Raw genomic sequence first — 20288 nt, forward strand, 5'->3', positions numbered from 1 at the left:
TCCTTGAATTTGTACACATAACCTGCACTTGGTTTTCACTGGTGCCTTTTATTTATGGCAAAGCAACTAAATGCAGTGATTTAGTCAAAACTCTGGGAATATGTTGAGAACACCATGTACATATTACACAGACTCTATTGAAGTACCACGTATGTCAGATTGTTTACCTCATAATATGTGCAGGCTGACACAAACCAATCAGTTTTGTGTAGGGGACAACAGTGCTTCACAGTATGTGAAATACTGTTGTAAAATATTTTTTTAGTGACCTCAGGATACATTTTAAAAAAATAAATAATTCTAGGACATTCTTTAACCTGTTTCATTCAGATTTGCCCTTTTGCTACATCAGCATATGGCTAATAAGTACAACTGGGATTCAGCAATTGGCACATCAGTTTTGATTCTTTCATTACTGACACACTACATAAAAATAATCTCACTTCTTTGCATTAACTTTTGATAACCAAAGACTTAAATAATCTGGAGGACCTAGAGACAATCAAAGGCTTGACTTCAGAACATTTCTCTAGGAAACAGTACAGAAGTTGACACAGTCCCTACTTCAAGAATCATTTCTGCATTCTACATTGTCATTGAATAGGATGCATAAAGAATAATAATGGGAACAGAGTGGAACTTTTGACTCTTCTCATCTAGCCAAAAAGTTTTCAGTATATTTTCTTTCACTTTTAAGTATGTTTTCCTTTCACAAACAGAAAAGTGACATTAAAAACATGTTTACCTTGTTCATCTTCATACAAGTACCAAAATCTGCTAGTTTTAAATGACCAGCTTTATCTAGCAGCATATTATCAGGCTTCACATCTCTGAAAGGAGAAAAATATATTTGTTTAAAAGCAAATAAATCAATTTAACTTAGGCAAACAGTAATGGTTAACTATTTTTCAGACACTAGGTTGCAAGGAAAAACACGAACGTGGGAGGACCACTGTTTCCTCCATTTTTTTCTGCTTTTGCAAAGTATCATGTCCAACACATAGACTGTTAAACTACAATACTTAAAAAAATTATTATGGATGTGGGAATACAGTCTTAAGTCACCAAATTTAACAAATCTGGACATTAATGTTGAACCTCAAGTTCCTAAAAACACTCAGTGGTTGAAATACTGCTCCGCTAGGATCCAGCTACAGAAAAAAATCCGTTCTGGTTCTGAGTTAGCTATGTCAAACAGACCTTGAAAACGTAGCTTTTTCTCTGTACCACTTCTATTTTAAGAGAACAAATGGATGTAATTTTCAGAATAATATTGATGTGAACAAATTATTTTTCCGTGGCTCAAAAGGAGTATTGCCTTATGCCCTTCTCCACAAAGTACTTCCATCACAGAAAAGAAGTTTTCATAAAGTAACTGGTAATCATTATTAAATACACTGAAGCAGAATAATAGTAGGAAACATTATCAAGAAAGCATAATGTGACTTCAGGAGAAAGTGTATTTCTGGGACCTCAAAGGAGAACTCTTGCCATAACTGTGAAATGAAGTGCAGTGAAAATGTATCAGTATAATCACAGAATACTTTTGGTTGGGAGGGATTTTTATAAGACCCCTGGTTCAACTGCCTGATCAAAGTACAGCTAACACAGTTAAGATTCAACTTCAAAGTTATATTAGGTTCCTCAGGGTCAAATCCAGTCAAATTTTGAATTTCTTTCAAGGAGATTCCATAACCTCTCCAGGACTCTCTGCTGCTGTTTAACCACCCTCATAGTGAAAAAATATTTCCTAATGAATAGGTAGATATTCCCTTGCTGCAACTTGTGTCATCCATTGCCTTTCATCTTTTCAGTGTGCAACTTCAAGTCTGGCTCCATCTTTTCCATAAAGTCCTGCTGGGCAGCTGATGACTGATCCTTTCTGTCTCACCTGAACACTGTTCATTTTGTGAATGAAAACATACTACTGACCTCAGTATCAATCTCCTGAGGAGTCGCTGGTAGCTGACTGTTGGCTGGACATCGCATTACTGAACACAACCCGCTGTTCTACCTATTCAAACCACATCTTTCCAATCTGGCTACATCAAAAGCCTTGCTAAATTCAAGACAAACAACACACACTGCTCTCCCCTCATCAGTGGAACCCATCATCTCATCAGAGAAGGCAACTGGGTTGGTAAGGCATGCCTTACCCTTGGTAAATTCATGCAGGCTGTTCCCAATCACCTTCCCATCCATGTGCTTGGAAATGGTTTCCTGAGAATTTACTCCGTAAGATTCCGAAAGACTGCCCTTAGGCTGATCAGCCTGCAGTTACCCTGACTGTCCCCTCCTTGCCCTTCTTGGGACAAGATGGGTGTGCCATTTGCTTCTTTCCAGTCATCAGGAATCTCCCAATTGCCACAACCTTTCAAAGGTGACAGAGCGCAGTCTGTCAGGATACTGGCCAGCTCCCTCACGATCCTTGGTACATCCCACCTGGTGTCTTGGACATGTGTATGTCCACTTTGCACAACTGGGACTCAGCTTGATCGTCCTCTGCCACAGTAATGCTTCACTCTTCCAAGCTCTGCCACTAGGCATAGGGACCTGAGAGACTTGAAAGCAGACCTTATCTATGAAGGCCGAGGCAAAGGTGGCAGCCTCAGACGTTTCCATGTCCTTTGCCACCAGGTCCCTGATCCATTAAGCAGTGGGCCCACATTTTCATCAGTTTCCTTTCATTCCTCAGATTTGAACAGACTCATTCCAGTGGAAAACAAATTCCAAAAAATCCACTTGTGTCAAAATAATCTAAATTTTCAAGAAAAAAAACTTGCTGTGCTGCTGGCAACTTCCAATGCCTGCTTTCTAAAGCTTGCAATACACATGTACTAATGGTTCATCCAGCCAGACAATTTATCCATTAGATGCAGCATAGCTACATAATTAATGATGCTCTAGATCCTACTCAAGCAACGGATTAGTAGTTTGTTTTTCTTTTGCTTTTTTGCAAAAACTTATGCATTAACACTGATCCTCTGGCCAAATTACAAATTGAGAATTTATATATTATGTCTTCCTCAAACTCTTCCTGTATTTTCTGTTGAAAAAAAATATTCTTCCGCTTCTAGTTAATACAACTAAAAGCTAACAACAGATGAAAGTTCAAATATCAAAAAGAAAACTTCTCAACCTATCCAAGAAGTGACTACATTTCACTTTAGGGCAAGTACATAATATGAAACTATGCCAAGTCCCTTTGCTCTGCACCTCAATTTTCCATCTTGCCCCTTACAAGAAAACACATGGCTGGGAGATTTTCCTCACGTTGTTCACAGATTCTTGTTTAATGGGTCACTGATGCCAGCTGAGCCTTCAAATGCACAGCAGAGAATTAATAATTCCTAACAGTGGATACTATGGCTATCAAATTGCCAAAACAGATTTTTCTAATCAAAAGAACGAACCATTTGGGGACCAACATGTTCATACCGTATTAGTTCTTGTATCTCTTGGTAAAGTGGGACAATTTTATTACTCCCCAAACTGAGGAACATCAACCTGCTGAAAACATTTACTTTTACCATATCACCTTAGACTTGTGGTTTCTGAGGGCAAGAACCTTTGAAGCTGTAAGATGGAATAATTATAAAATACTAATAAAGAAGTAACATCATAAATTTTAAAACTGCCTAAACAATTACTGAAGTAATTCTGGCAGCATCAGGAATAAAACAACACTATGTAACAACAATTCTTTTCTTTTTCACCTGTGTATGAAGCCCATTGAGTGAATTGCATCTAATGCAAGTACAACTTCAGCAGTATAAAATCTTGCCCACTTCTCCGGAACATCGTAGTTGCTCATTAAATTCACAAGGTCCCCACCAGGCATGTATTCCATCACCATGTAAAGGTAACGGTCATCTTGGAATGCATAAAATAACTGTAAAAAGCAAATAAACAAAAACCAAGTCACTGAATGTTCCAGTTACCTTTAATCTGCTGTTGTTGGAAATCAAAGGAATTTCTGTGCTAACTGATCTACAGAGTAACAGAATTGCTACAACTTTGCATCATCCAACAGACCACCTAAAAAAGAATTAATCTCTAGAGTAAATTTCAGGCAGATCTTCCATCCCTTTATATTGCAATGGAAGGAGTAGAGTCCTGGTTACAAGTTAAGATTAGTGAATTTGGTGCAATAAATTTTGAGATAATTTCAAAGAATGCTCATTGCATGAGGGCAAAATGCTTCCTTATTCACTGGGATGCTAGTTGATAAATATGTAAACATGAAACTACTATATTGCAAACATCTGCCTGATTCCCTTTGTGTTATCACTAAATATTTATTATTCCATTGTTGATGTATTTATTGTTTAGAAGTGAGCCTAAATTTTAAACAGTTAAGTAAAAATATTTCCCTTACAGTTGTCAATGCTCTGTTCAACATGAGTAGTGCAAGTAGATTTAAATTTCCTAACTTAAAATTTTTTGAAAATCATGGAAGTACTATTCTGGATAATCACCCCCAGACAGAGAGTAATGTAGTTACCTATTTGATCTAGGTAAATCTTGAATGATTTTGCTGAATTCTAACCTAACAGAAGAATTCACATGCTTAAGTGTAAGAACAGTTTAAATTAACAAGTTAACATGTGCACACACAATGCATGATGATTGCTTCAGGCGTGCTCCTTATAAACTTCAAAGGCAGCAATGCCTTCCAAAAAAATTGTCAGTGATAATGCTGAAATGAGGAAGAAATAACCAGAGCAGGCATAATTTGCCATCAAATATACACACAGAAATTAGAATATACAGAAGCTGTGTCTGAAGAATATATTTCTGGTATGCTTAAGTATGCTCTGGATGCTGGAAAGAATTACTACAGAGCAGGCTCACCAATATATATCTGGCAAAGATTTTTAATAATCAACAGAATAGCTTATCTTGTAAATGTTATGACAAAATCCAGTTTTGAAGCAAGTGCAGTATCCGCTATCCTAATGTTAATAAGATATTCCCCTAACAGACCAATACAACCAAAAAGGGACTTTGAAAAGCTAAAAATGAAAACATGTAATTCCAAGTCATGCAGCGTTGTAACGGAACTATTCTATAATGACAGTATTTTAAAAAGAATATCACTATACCTGAACAACCCAGGGACTGTTAGCAAAAGCCATAATATCCCTTTCTTCCCAGAAGAATGCAGAATCTGATCTTTTTATCATCTCAAATTTGCTCAGAAGCTTCATAGCATACACTCTCCTTGAGGATTTATGCCTTACCTATGAAGACAAATGTGACATACAGAACACATTAGTTTGTCACGCTAACATATGAAGAACACTACTGAATATATTACTTTTCCTGCTTCACTGTTTAACAAGTTTTATAAGACTCTTCACATTTTTATAAAGAGTTATTACTGTAGGTCTACAGAATAATTACATTCCATTATCTGACAATATATACATTGCTCTTAAAACGCTTGCTAGAACTATTCAACACAGAAGTCCATAGGCATAACAGTTGCCTTGTAATTTGTAGGTATGTGTCTTTAAAAGGACAAATCTTGGCACCTATTAAATACTATAAAGTTAAAACTATAAGCATTTTCCAGAGTTCATTAGCAGAAATGTATACTTGCTGCCATATTTGCAGTTTCTCCCACCAGTTCTCAATTCAGTAAAGCAGGATGAACAAGCCTGGTTGCTAGTCTATCACAAACAACACACATCATCTCTCAGCTGTGAGAACTATGTTTACAAAAATCTGGTGTAGTCCCCGAACTTGCAGAAATTCTTCTAGTCCTGAAGGTTTGTTCAAGTGTCCATGTATACAGTGGCAAAGGCTAATTTTCTTGATTATGAGGAATACACATTCCATTTTATTTTAATAGAGAAGCATGACTACAATGCAAAACAAGTACTTGTGCACTTTCAGAGTACTGAAATATGAGATTCTTAAAAACATTTCCATGGGATAAAAAGAAATAAAATTTCACTGAGCTAAAGGCTATAATATTATAAGACTGCATCTTCTGAACACTGTATTCAGCAACAGACACATGAGCAAATACTACAGAACACATTCAAATGTATAAATAGAAACATAACTTACCAACTGAACCTCCCCAAATGCCCCTCTACCGATCACCTTCACCACCTCATAATCTTCAGCTTTCATGCGCAGATCTCTCATCTTATTTACTGTGTCTTTATCTACATAAAAGAAAATTCACATTTCATATATAATCAATTTAATTAATCCCATTCATCTAATTTCAGTTTTTCATAGTTATTAGAAGATGTGCTGGTTAAAGAGGGGACTTCCTTTTGAACCTACCTTCCCACTGGAATCCTCTCTGCAGAATTCATGACCTCATTCTCATTACCATAGTAACCAAAACCTGACATAAACATAATGCAATGACTCTACTGTCCAATCAAATTACCAGAGATCTTAATTTGGGAATTTCTTTTAAAATAATTACCTGCAAAAACAAAAGCTATGCAAAAATTTCATATCCAGCACGATCTTGCTTGTAAGCTGGTTAGTATAAAAAGATTATTTCTGAATAAATATACAACACATTTGAGAAAAATATCGTAAAGTACACATACAAGACACTTGAAGAAACTATTTTAAAAAAATAAGCTTTCATTTTTCTGCACTTTTATTATTTCAAATACTCAAAAAAGTAGATTTTAATTTAAAACATGCAGTGGGAATCATTGCAATTACTTATATAAACCTGTCATTCTATAAACTACGATAAGTTACAAACTCCCAGTGGGCAGATATTCTAATTCCAAATTTGGTCAAAGATTAAAACAGTCTATTTTAATCCATGTGGGTCAACACTGGCATGAGATTACATGGAAAAGCTTCATGCTTTAGTATGTCTAAAAGCAAGGAAAATCTACTAAAACAGATACACTTCTAATAAAATAAATCATGCAACAGTATTTTATTTTCAAAAATAATATTCTAGACCTAAAAGCCAAGTTTAGAAAGAAGTAAGGACAGGGGAAGAGAAAGGAAGAGAAATGTCATTTTTTTAAGTCTGTATTTTAAAGAAATGATTAGGCAGACAACAGAAAATTACCATTAGATTTCTACCTACACTGGCCATTATCTAAAACAAAAGCAGTATACGTACAATTAAAATTCAGTAAGATTTTATTACCGCAACAGGAACAAACATAGCTCTGTTTGAATAAATACTCTGTGGGATTACTGTCTAATGTAAAGCCATCCCTTTACAACGTGGCATACCACTAGCTGATTTCAATAAATTATATTAAAATTGTAAATTCTGACAAATTATTTCGCACAAGGATCAAAATATTCAGTAATTTAAAAAAATAATGCATTGCCTTATTTGCCCTGGTGAAAACTGACCTATAGTGGAGGATAGCAAGACTGCATGGAAGTAAAATGCAGCAACTCTCATGACAACAATCTTCTAGTTATTGTTAACTTTCTGCCTAGTTATCTCACAACAGGAAATCTCACAAAAGAAAGCCAGGCACAATATGAATGCTTTAAATGGTTTTCAATCACAAGCCTCGCCTATGGCCAAAACAGAATTAAGGAAAAGACATCTGAAGTGCAATCTAAACTAAAGATTTTTAAATAATGTAAACCGGGCTTGTGAGCAGTTGCAAACAGCAATTTACTGCTAGAGAGACATACTAACACTCAATTATATTCAGACAATATGTTACAGTAACAACAGTGTTGGAAATTTGACCTCCATATGCTAAGATCTGTTAAACAAGGTTTATCAGGCTGCAACATAATTCAATAGGCAGTTCCTTATCTCTCACTACCAGTGGAGGACCCGGCCAGCTTACACTGTATGAACAGGTGGGGTAGCTCCCATAGCAAAAGACCGCATTCACCAACTTGCCCCAAGGTTTGATTATAAGCTTAGATGCTGTCTTGAAATAAACTGAGTCCCTGCTGCAAAGTGGGGCTCTCAACCATCTTGAATATTGATTTCTTTATTCTTTTAATTTCATATGGTAGACAATTAATAAGCTTCTACATTTGCAAAAATAACCCTCATAACCTTAGGCGGTAGAAGCAGGTTTTGGAGGCTCCGCAGACATACAATGTAAACCAGAGAAAAATAAGAGGGGAGGAGGAGGACTGGCTCATAGGGCAATCCCTCTATAAAATAAATGAAGGAAACTCCCATTTTATTTGCAATCTAGAAATTTATTTTAAAGTTCTAGAATAATGGTGCAAACTGTTTGGACAGCTAATACTGCAAAAAACTATTTTAAACAGTTTGCTGTTAGAACTAAAATAAGCATGAAAATGTGCCTATATGTCTTTTTTTTTTTTTTAAAAATAGAAATTAGAGACAAACTAGACTTCAGTTCCCTCTAAGGCTACTACTCACACATCCACAGCTTGCTTTCATATTTCAGCAAACACAGCAAGATTACTGTTCTAAAGGAAGTCTGAAGTGAAATAATATGATCTATTCTCTACCTTCATATTACTTCAGGTCACATCTTACACAGTATATAATTTATACCTACAAGATATTCATTATCAGACCGTAAGTTTTCTTTTCCTTCACTCAGCCCCAATTGCAAAAGTGAAGCTCTTTGAGACTCACTAATGATTTCACTATTCATAAAAATTACATTCAAATTATCTGTTGCAATGAGTATTTCCTTTGCCTAACACAACTTCTCTTTTCTCCAAGAGTTTCACCACACCTTCTCTGTAAATAACTAAGTATACAAAATGTGCATGTAACACAGTGTACGGAATCAAATATAGTTTGAACTGTGAAAAGTTAAACAGAACATTTGAACTTAGGTCTTTCAGCAACCAGCTTACATGCAAGTGAGCCATCAACTAGATCTAGTGGATTCATATATTCCCACAAATGGGGAATAATATAAAATAAAACCCACAAATTCACTATCATTGCTTACAGATGCACCAAATAAACTATTTGGGAACACCTTAGAAACAAAACCATAAATTTCAATGAAGCAAAGGCAAAAATTATTTTAGTCAAATTACTTTATATTTGCCACAAAAGCTATTTATTACAACATTGAATTGAGATCCTTAAGCCTGTAAAAATCTAATAGCATTAGTTTAATTTCAAGGCTTGCCCATTCAGTCCACAGGCAGAAGCAAGCCTCGAATGAGCAAACGTCTTCGCCATGATTCCCAGAATTTGTCAGTTTGGCAGCCTTTAGAAAAAACTTAACTCTTAAATGCCTTTTTGGTTTGTTTGTTTGTTTTAATTATGAAAATTATGGAACTATGACTTCTATCAAAAAAAACAACTTTATTAATTTAAAATGTTATTACAGAGTATAACATGCAGGAAATCTGCTAATGGAAAAATATAGTGTAAATACACAGAAGAATTCTGCAGACACATCAGCTGCATGCAGTAAATACAGTAGCTGTGCAGAATAAGAATTTCATGGGATAATGAAAAGATGTGCAGAATAAGAATTTCATGGGATAATGAAAAGAGGCATTTTATACTAAAACAAAAAAGTCTACAAAACGCATGCTCCAGTCCCTCAGCGAACAAATTTTTAATATGATTTCTTGAGACTGTATATGTGTTATGTCATTTTATTGTTCATTGTTTATGATATATTAGTACACGAAATTACAAAGCAAGTTATGGGAATCCAGAGGGTTGCCAAGAGCAAAGATAACAGGCCTTTCTCTTAAAAGGCTTTGTGCCACTGAAAACAATTCCATTAACAGTGGCAACAAGCTTGGACATTCAATTGCTGGGGATTAGATTTGTATAGGGGAAACAAATAAATAATCAGACTTTTAACACAACTTGCACCCAAAAACTTAATGCACCCCAAATCCCTAGTTACCTTTCAAAGAGCTAGAACTGCTTTTATTTTTTATTTTTGCTGGTATTTAGTCTTTTGTTATTTAGGAACTGAAACATTAAATACTTACACCTGTTTAAGAAGTTATCAATGTTTTTGTTTTTTCTTAAGGCAGGAAAATCCAAGTCATATACCAAAGCATCTAATCCATCCTGGGGGGGCAAAAAAAAAAGAAAAAAAAAACACCAAGCAAAATTAAGTGTTTGGAAAAATAATTACACATGCTGCTAATTGAAGAGACAAGATAAAACAGTTGTCCCTATGAATTTTCCATACAAATGAAATCATTCACATTTATTTAATGATTCAGATAGCAGTTACATGAAATAGCTGTTACACCTCCACTTGCATTGGACTCTTCAAAACTTAATTTCCATCCATCCCCAAAAAAATATACTTCTATGAATTATTAATTACCTTATTAGCTCCACATTTACATGGAAAAATATTTTTTCCAAATATGAAAAGAACAAATAGCGGTTCTAATGAAGTTCAATTATGTTAAAAAGTCACAATGTATCACACAGTAGGCACTCGAACATTTAAGTGGCAACTGACAAATAGGACAATGATGGTAATTTAATTCCAAGAATCAACCCCCACATTTTATTCATTGAATTCAGAGGGAATTTTCATGAACAAGATATTGGCTTTATACATTCTAACTCAAATCTAGGAATGAACAGCCACAAGCCCATCTCGCATTACTACCACGGAATACATACCTATGAACAAAACCAAAACAGAACAAAACCAGAACAAAACCAAAACAAAACAAAAACCGCCAAAAAAACCAACAGAAAAATACAACAACAAAGATGATGATAGTTTTAAGGTCTCGTTAAGTGCCATAAACTACCCAACTTGAAGTTTAAGTCTAAATTTTATAACAGGTATACATGATTCTTCAGTGGATTGCATCTTCTCAGAGAAAAACTAAACCAGATATTTTGGTTGAAAACCACAGACTAATGAAAAATGATCAAGTATTCTAGGGAATTATATCACAAAGAATCAAATAGCATTAGGGAGTCTTCTTTCTCAACTAGGTAATGTTTAAGTGACAACTGCAAAAATAGAGAGGAAGGTCATAAAATACAAATTGATGGATGTTAACAAAGCGTGTCGGGAAGTACTGCTATTTACTTGTCTAGTTCATACCTACATGTCTATGCTGTTATTGACCTATTGGGAGTGAGACATTAGACCAGATATATCTTTGATCTGATCAGTTCAGATCTGATTAGACCTAATTTGACTGTTTTCAGCTTTTATAAATTTATGCAATACAGGATTGAAAGCTGATCCATTAGTCTTTGACTGCTACATCCATCAAGTAACTATACCTGAAGAAAAGCTAGAGTATAAGCTTTTTGAAAGCTTATTTTCCAGGAATATATTTGAAGACAGGGGTAAGGAAGTAAAACTACAAGGATAATCAGAATTACTTTAAAGGCTGGATATTATCAAATTTGTTAATTTCATAAAACTATTCCTGTTTTAAGTCACCTCTCCATACAGTGGCTTGAACTAAGAAACATTACAATGAAAATTATAAGAATCAAGAAAAGCACCACAGTATTTTCACAGCACTTAAATAAAGTCAGGTTTTGCATCTTGAGTATATTAAAGGATCACCTTTTTTGGACTTAACAGAGATGATGAAAAAGGAAAGCAAATGGCAATGAAAAAACATAATGGACTACCTACTTAATGGGTCAATAATATAAATAAGAGAGTAAGGGGCCAACAACTTGGACTCGAGACAGAAGTAGAAATAAAAGTTATGCAGGGTAAGTGCAACTCAGTGAGAAAGTTTGTAACCTACTAAAAGACAGCTTTTCCAAAGATACATAGTAAATATCCAGAAAATCCACTAAAGAATTTCAATTCTTTGGTAAATTCGACAGAGAAACCATGATAACTGCTTGTACAGCAGTACAAAGTGCACTGGTAGCTCTATGCATTGAGCCCCATGCTATGAGAAGCAGTAGGCAAAGAACATCTACGAGGCTGCTAAGTCACGTCCAGAGATTTTTAAAAACAGATGAGTGATGGTGATGAATTGTCAAAGTCTGGGGTCCACTCTGCCCTTAAGCCTTCAAATCTGTTGAGTCCATCAATTTGTCCAGGGTCACAGCTAACACAGAAAACTTTTCCACACATCAAGCAGAAGCGCAACAAAATTCTCAAAATCCTGGTTTGCTCTGGGGCAGTACAATTATCTGCTTCTTTTCAGGATTTGCTTCAAAAGCCAAAATCCAGTCATCGTCTTCAGGGGGGGAAGATTTTAAACACTGAATACAACAATATAGGACAAATGGGAATATTTAAAAATGTTTAATATCAATCTTACTTCTGTATCATATTTTTTCTTTCAAAATATTAAAATATAAGCCTATGCAGAAAAAAGCAAGAAGTACAGAAAGTGTCATGGTTTCACTGGTCTGTCAGGCATGTTGGGTATTTTGTTGTGTTTCTTTTTAAAAGCTCCAAAATAAAGATGAAAAATAGTACACAAATTCACTTTTAACAGGCAAAAGCAAATTTCAATACTGTTTAATTCAGAATTCACCATAAAAACATTGCCTTTCTGATCTTAGATATGAACTCTTTCAAGTAAAACACTTAACAAGAAAAAACTTCAAAATACAGATTCAAGCTACTGATCTCACATTAATTTCAAATCACACTTCAACATCATGTAAACAACATCTAAGGAAGCAGCATGCCAAGAGTGGCTTACTTAAAAGGCTCTTCAATAATCAGCTCCCCTTTGCTACAGCATCCAGAGAAGAAACTACCTGGTTCAAAACTTTCATTAAAAAAAAAGGTAGGGGTGGGGTGGTGTCCCTATAATAATTAAGAGACTTGCAAATCCTTAACTCTCAAAATCATTAATTTCTTCAACTGAAGTATGTTTCTGAAGAAAAACCAGCATGTTATTGTTTTAATGGCAGTTTTAATGGTGGTTTTAATGGTGGTCTTGCAAATACAAGACTAAGCTTAAGGTAATTTTAAAGAATTATGAATGATGTCAGTAAAATATTTGGGATACCTTGTGTATAACATAAAACATGGAATACCCTTTTTATTTCACTTACATTAGCTAAACCAGAAGAACTTGCAAACACTACAAGCTGTCCCAGTACAAAGGGAAACACAGAAGCACGGCTATTTTAAGTAGTATCACTGGTGAACAAACAGGGAGGAGGAGCACACAAGCTCAACAGTGAGAAGGCAATGCCGGTTGAAAGTGGTGCAGGTCACAGAGATGGGAATATACTACAGAGTTTTAGCAATAATGGTGAAAAAGGGTAAAGGCCAGATGAAGGGAGACACAGTCATCATTGATGATTACTACAGAGATATCTCATCTCTCAGCTTTCTAGTTACCATCTTGCTCAATCTTTCAATATGCCATTTGACTTTTTTCCTAATACAGAAAGGAACATCTTTCCTTCAAGACCTACAGTAGCCATACCCTCCCTCTTCTTAAAGGATACTAAAACGCCATTATAATAGGCAGCCACGCATCCAGTAGTTTAATATGCTTTATTAAAATAAGGAGGCCTCATTTTTATGATGGATTTTTTCCCCACTTGGATGGGTTCAATATATTTTTAGTATGTATCTTTTTTAAATACAGCACATCTCAGACTTCTTAGAAGCACGTATTGTAGCTTAGAGGTATTTTCAGCTAATGCTAAGTTCTACCTCATTCTGTCATCGCAGAGCAATTTTCCTGTTTAGCTTTGAGGTCTACACAGACATTTTCCTTTTATGTTAATATTTTAGTAATCTAATTTAACTAAATTGGTTTATAAAAGGAAACTTATGACTTCCACTTACATCTTACATGGTAACAATATTTCAGAGGTGATTAAAAAAAGAACAGGGGAAAAAACTTCCTTTCTAACATCCTTCACTCAAACAGTTTCATGGTCTGATAGAGTGTTTTCTATACAACAGTCATTTAATGAAATCATCAATAGTTTCATAATCTGTTTAAAATACCTCATTTTATCCTGAAATTAAGAAGAGGCATACTGGGGAGCCATTACAATGTGCAGAGTTCTTCCATATGAAACCAATGTTTCCACATATTCTGTTGGTTTCATTTTGTTCACTACTACACCACGCTTACAAGTTTCAAAAGAATAGATATATGGAGTAAAATCAAAGGTCAACCTGGACGCATGTACTGCCTCCGGAGATGATGATAAGGGTGTCTAGGAAAGAGGATATGAAGAAGTCCAGCACGTGGTAGTACTGCTCTGGTATATCTGTGAACCAGAAATGGTACTGTCACAGTTAACAGCTCTAGCCAGAATTTTCTTCAGTGACTTTGTCTAAACATTTTCTGTATCTGTTTTAGTCTCTTGCATTTACAGCATCATACAGATATGAATTCCACCGCCTACAGGCTGTGTGAAGTGTGCCTCATTGTGAGCTTGCCATTCCTCAGTCACAGAAGGGGCAATGACTCTCTACCCACCTGCCCCAAGACACAACTTGACGCACTTCCATCATTTCTCCCTTGGTCATGTCTCTTCCAATGATCCTTGTATGAAAGCTATTCCAATTCCCAACACCACCACCCTCCAGTGCTTTTTTATTTCTACTATATACTTTTTGAATCGGGGGGCAGGGACTGCAAATAGTATTTAAGTTGTGAGCACACCATAAGTACACAATGCAGTACAGTGCCTCCTGTTCTGTTCTTCATTAAAGTTAGTAACTGAAATATCTGGTTAATTTTTATAGTCACTGTGTACTAAATTGACTCTTTCACAAAACTAGGTACTATAAATCAAAGCTAGTTCAACATTGAACAACACAAGTATGTAAAGATGAGAGGTTTTTCTGCCATGCACTCACTCAACATTCATCAATGCTGAATTTCACCTACCACTTTTAATCACCCAGGCACCAATGAGTATTAATTTCTTCTGTGATTTGCTATAGCTTTAGTTTTTACTACTCTGTCATCATTAATTAATCATTATTCACCATTTTAGATCACTTTTGACTGTGAAACAGCACAGACCTGTTAGATTCCATTACTGATCTCTCTGTTTTGAATTAACTGATCACCAGCTCTCACTTCATTCATCCATCCATCCACAAAACAAGCCTAGCCCAAAGCAGTTTAGTTCTGATAAAAAGCTTAAATGAAGAGCCTCATGAAAAGCTTTTTGTTATCCTAATACTTGGCAGTTACTTCAAGTAGCTCCACTAGGTTTGCAAAGCATGACCTTCTTCCCCAATACATGCATTAGCTCTTCTCCATCATAACACCTGTGGGCTCACTTGTTCTGCTGCTGGGCTGGGGGCTCCTGCATTATCTACAAGATCTTTTTCTTCTATAGAAAAAAATAATAAAAAAGCTATATGTTTACCATCTTCCTTACCACTGCTGTCAAAACAGTTTTAAGCACTAGATAACCACTAAGGTTATACGCACGTACATGCCTTAATGAGACACAATCAGGTACAAAAAAGATGGATAAATATCAAGCAGTCTCAGCATCTCAGCAATCTTACTGTTTATGTTGTTTTGTCCAAAAAACTTTTGTAGTACCAGTTTAGCTTAAGAGAGATCCTCCAGCATTAACACTGTAAAAAAGGATTCTAGTATGGAAACTCCTCTCTAAGCTTCTTCATGAAGAAATGTGCAGAAAGATTTCTGTAACAGCCTTTTTCTTTACTTTCCCTTCAGTTTTTCTAGAAATATAGAATACAAGAACATAAAAGCTATCATTAACATACACATTAACTACACAATCTATTAGTATTGAATTTCTCAGGCTGTTATGCTAACTTCTTTTTATTAGATTCCTCTAAAATGTATTTGTTTTCTTCAGTTTGACTTACGCAGTCCCATATTAATTGGATATTTTCCTACATTTTGGTCCAAGGTTTTAATGCATGAAACTGGCAGTCCTACCATGACTATACTGGACTGCCTCACTCTGTAACTATGTTCCTTAGTCTCAAAACTCACTACAATTATGTAATGCTGGTTTTCTTCAGATGTATGAATATTACTGCAATTTTATAGCAAAATTTACTGTTAGGATATTTCAAAATATACTCCTTCAAGCAAGCACAAAATATTATCTCAGGATTCGCAAGTGATATAAAGTAAAAAACATAGTATATAATCTACATTATCAGGGTACAGTTACAGCATCTTTATATTTTGAAATTTTTACTTCATATACATTTCATTATGACATAGTATGATCTAGTGGAAGCATACGATAAGCAAAAATGTATTAAATTCAGTCAAAACTCTGTTATTGAGACACTTGTTTATTTTACTATTTATCTAGCATTCAAAGAACTAAAAAAAACCTTAATGGGTATTACCAGCATGCAAAATTTGCATTCCATGGACTGACTGGCAGTTACCCAAGTTTAAAGTCTTTGCTACTTTTCCTTTTTTGGAGAGACCAAAGTAAGACTTAAGATCTACAGCTCCAACTATCCATATTTTAGTTCCTTTTATTTTAGCCATTTTCCTAATTATTTCTGTAGTACTAAAGCTTCCCCCCATACTTTAAATCAACAAACCTGACTGATCTTGATTTTCATGTGTTCATCATAATTTGTCATAACACCCTGTCATATGTAAGTGATCTCTGTGGTCAACTATCGACACCGAGAGAGCCTATTTAAGTGCTGTGAGAAGCTAGTTTTTATATCCTATTTTCCAACATGCATGAAAAGTAATAGCTCAACTCAATCATAAAAAAAAAATTAGAAGTTTCTTTTAATTGTTCGAATGATCAGATCTTTGAATTGTCAGAGGGACCTGGAATGGCTGGAGAAACTGGCAGCAAAGAATCTCATGAAGTTCAACAAAAGGAAATACCAATTCCCACGCCTGGGGAGGAACAGCCCCAAGCACCAGTACATGCTGGGCAGGGAGCTGACCAGCTGGAAAGCAGCTCTGCCAAGAAGGACCTTGGGTCCTGGTAGACAACAAAGTGACCATGAGCCAGCAAGATGCCCTCACAGCAAAGGCAGCCAATACCATCTTGGGCTGCATTAGGCAGAGTACTGCCAGCAGACTGAGGGAGGTGATCCTTCTCCTCTTCTCAGCACTGGTGAGGCCACACCTGCAGTGCTATATCCAGTTCTGGGCTCTCCAGTACAAGACAGACATGGGCACACTGGAGTGAGTTCAGCAAAGGGCCATAAAGATGATTAAGGGACTGAAGCATCTGTCATACTATGAGGCTGAGGGAGCTGGGACTGTTCAGCCTGGGGAAGAGAAGGCTCGAAGCGGGGAATCTTACCCATGTGTATAAAATGGGAGGGAACAAAGAAGATGGAGACAGACTCTTCTCAATGGTGTCTACTGACAGGACAAGAGGTAACGGGCACAAATTAGAAACATGAGATTCCATCTGAACACAAGAAAACACTTCTTTTTACTGTGAAGGTGGTCAAATACAGGTCGCCCACAGAGGTTGCGGAGTCTCCATCTGTGGAGGTATTCAAAACCTGACTGGACATGGTCCTGGGCAACCTGCTCTAGCTGAGCCTGCTTGAGCAAAGGTCTTGCACTAGATGATCTTAAGAGGTCCCTTCCAGTCTAAACAATTCCATTTTGTCTCCAACAGCAAGCTATGCTTTTTGCTTGTGTAAAGGTAGTTCCTGCAATGAGTTATCCTATCAAAAATATCTTTTAACTCCCTATCAGTGGGGCAAGTGATAAACAAGCAGACCTCGTTACAAGGCTTAGCTTTGCATGATTCACATTTTTCAGCCCTCCAAGTAAGTCCACAGCCACCACTACTCCTTTGTGACAAGGACAGACTTCTGACGCTGACTGAATCAAGAGAAAACCTTGAACCCCTCTTCGATACTTACTGTTTTGGGGAATACCATACTGCCACTTCATTGGTAAGGAAAAACACACACACAGGACTTTCCTCTGGTACCCAACAGTAATACTATTTTTAATTTTTTTAATTAAATGAGCAAGTTTAAGTTTACCTGAGAAACAAGCACTAAATAGATCTGTATGACTCACTAGTCTCAGGGAAGAACACTGTTTGAAAGCCAACTTCCAGGCCAATAGTGCTACATTTATCTATCTCTAATTAAGTACACAAAAGATCCCTCCACCTAGTTCTAAGTTAATCACATTCATTTATTTTGCTGTCCAGAGAACAGAAAACTGCGATTTAGTACTTCATCTTTAAAGCAGACAAGTCAATGTAGACAGAGTTAAGACACTTCACTGAAGAATTTTCATTACATTGTTAGACTAGGCAAAGCATACAAACTGACATATGAGCCTAAGTACAAGGCACTTGATTCATCGCCCATTCTTGCTGCCAGCATGATACAATTCTACAGAGCTCATTACTTCTTAGTATCTTACAATACTCATAAAGAGCTCTTGCAAATTTAGGTTAAATACATAGCCTTTCCCAAATAAATATTTTTTAACTCGGTAAAGAGCTAAGAGTTGAACCCAGTAAAGATTTAAAATCTCAATAAGGAGATATTGAAACCTCAAGACAGGATTACTCAAAGCAGTACACATTATTGCTTTCATTTCAGCCTTTTTAAAGAGTTATTCCATGTGTAGCTGCAAATTTCAGCCTTATCACATTCTGTGTAGTGACACATATAAAGTACATGTACTTACATTCTGTTCAAACATCAATTGTTCAACATTTTTACTGGCAAATTCCTAGAGTATACACTTACTACATGACTCAGTAAATTATGAATTAATATTGATATCTCAATATATATTGAAACACACACAAATATATATCAAAATGCACACTGTCACTAACACCAGAGTCCGCAGCCCTCTCAATATTATTAACACTCAAATTAGCACTGAAGGAAACCTCAGGTGCAAGTCTACAGACAGCTATACACACAAGTAGTAATGTTCTTTCACAAGCACATAGTTTTTCCAGGTGTTGCTGTTTTTCCACTGCAGCAATGAATCCTACCACCTGAAACATCTCCTAAAACAAACTAAAACAAAATGCAGTGCAAATGTGTGAAACCAACTCATATACTGTAAGCACGCAAGAGTACTGTCAGTATCCAGTACACATATAATTCAGAGAACCTACAAGCCTCAGGCTTCTGCTAAAACTGAGGGCAAGTCATAGTTCCTTCACACCAGGGCCCCTCTCTGTCCATTGACTAAATGCAGGAACCTTGGATCCATAGATCTGTTCTGAATGACACCTATTCAAGGCACTGTTTTATGCCTAAAATTATGGAAAGTTCACATTGTCTGAAGATGCATTCCAGACAATGTATTTCAGTGAGGTTTTTCTTTGCCTCCAAACTCAAACTTCTAACACTAATTACAATTACACAATTACAACGCTAATTTCACTACAGTAGGATATTTTATTGTGGTTAATAGTCTTTACATCCAAACTTCAATTTATTGTATTAGTGTTTTATTACTTCAATTTAGCATCAGAATTAATTTCATTTAATATTACATCTTTAAGAACAACTATCATATGAGAGAGCAGTGTCTTCAAGGAAGATGAAGAATATAGACCAAAATATCACCAAGAATATATTTCAGGAAAATTTATGCAGAAACAGGTAGAATAGATATTGTTTTGAAATAGTTCAGGGAGATGTGTAATAGCAATCAGCTTTTGTTGCTGTTAAGTCAAATTATATTATTTCATTCTGCAGCAAGTGAGATCTCTGGATACTTGCAGCCTATTTTCATTGAAAAAGGTTCACTTGCATGGGTTGATATGCTCTGTGGGCAAGTTTTACAAACTACAAAGCTTCTATACCAAATGTGGCACATTCTGCCGTCAACAGAATACCTTACATAAAAAGACTAAAACTGTTGTGTAACTATTGGAGGACTACACAGATTCTTGATATTTTAATGTGTAGAAAATAAGAAAATAGATGGCATACTTTAGGGTTTAAATGATTTATCAAGCCATATTTGTCTTACGCTAGGATTAAATAAAGCGTAAGTACAGCTTCTTAAAACTGCCCTTTTCAATAAAGCTGTATTAAATGTGTTGAACGCAAGTACGTTTAAGGCATATATATTTAAATAGTGTTAAAAAAAGAGGGAGTACTGGTAGTTAAAGAACTGACTGATGTTTTTCACCATGGACGCAGCATTCCACAGCGACTTCAGCACTTGGTATTAGGAAGCGCCTCATAGGTCTAGAGTTTCCAGCTACTGTAACAGCTGCAACCGGAGATGAGGAGCCAACCTGACATACAGCAGTGTAACACCATCCACAGAAATACCTTGTGGGGGAAAAAAGTGACCTCACACCCTTTTGAGTTCTCAAAGTTATCATATTCACCAAAAATATAAAGGCAAGCCCTGTTCCCCTACCTAAAATGTAAATTAACTACTTAAGAAAATTAAAAAAAAAAAAAAAA

At 35.8% G+C, this 20288-nt stretch overlaps 1 protein-coding gene across 1 annotated transcript in view; it reads right to left on the reverse strand.

Annotated features, from left to right (window-relative positions):
• The window catches only part of ROCK1 (Rho associated coiled-coil containing protein kinase 1), a 90496-nt gene that overhangs the window by 47702 nt on the left and 22506 nt on the right, over positions 1-20288 (reverse strand). Inside the window, 5 exon segments of the mRNA XM_075706473.1 lie at positions 746-830; positions 3717-3892; positions 5106-5243; positions 6079-6179; positions 9931-10012. Of these exon segments, the coding sequence (XP_075562588.1) occupies positions 746-830; positions 3717-3892; positions 5106-5243; positions 6079-6179; positions 9931-10012 (582 nt within the window).

Source organism: Pelecanus crispus, chromosome 2 (genome assembly GCF_030463565.1).
Source record: "Pelecanus crispus isolate bPelCri1 chromosome 2, bPelCri1.pri, whole genome shotgun sequence".
NCBI lineage: Eukaryota > Metazoa > Chordata > Aves > Pelecaniformes > Pelecanidae > Pelecanus > Pelecanus crispus.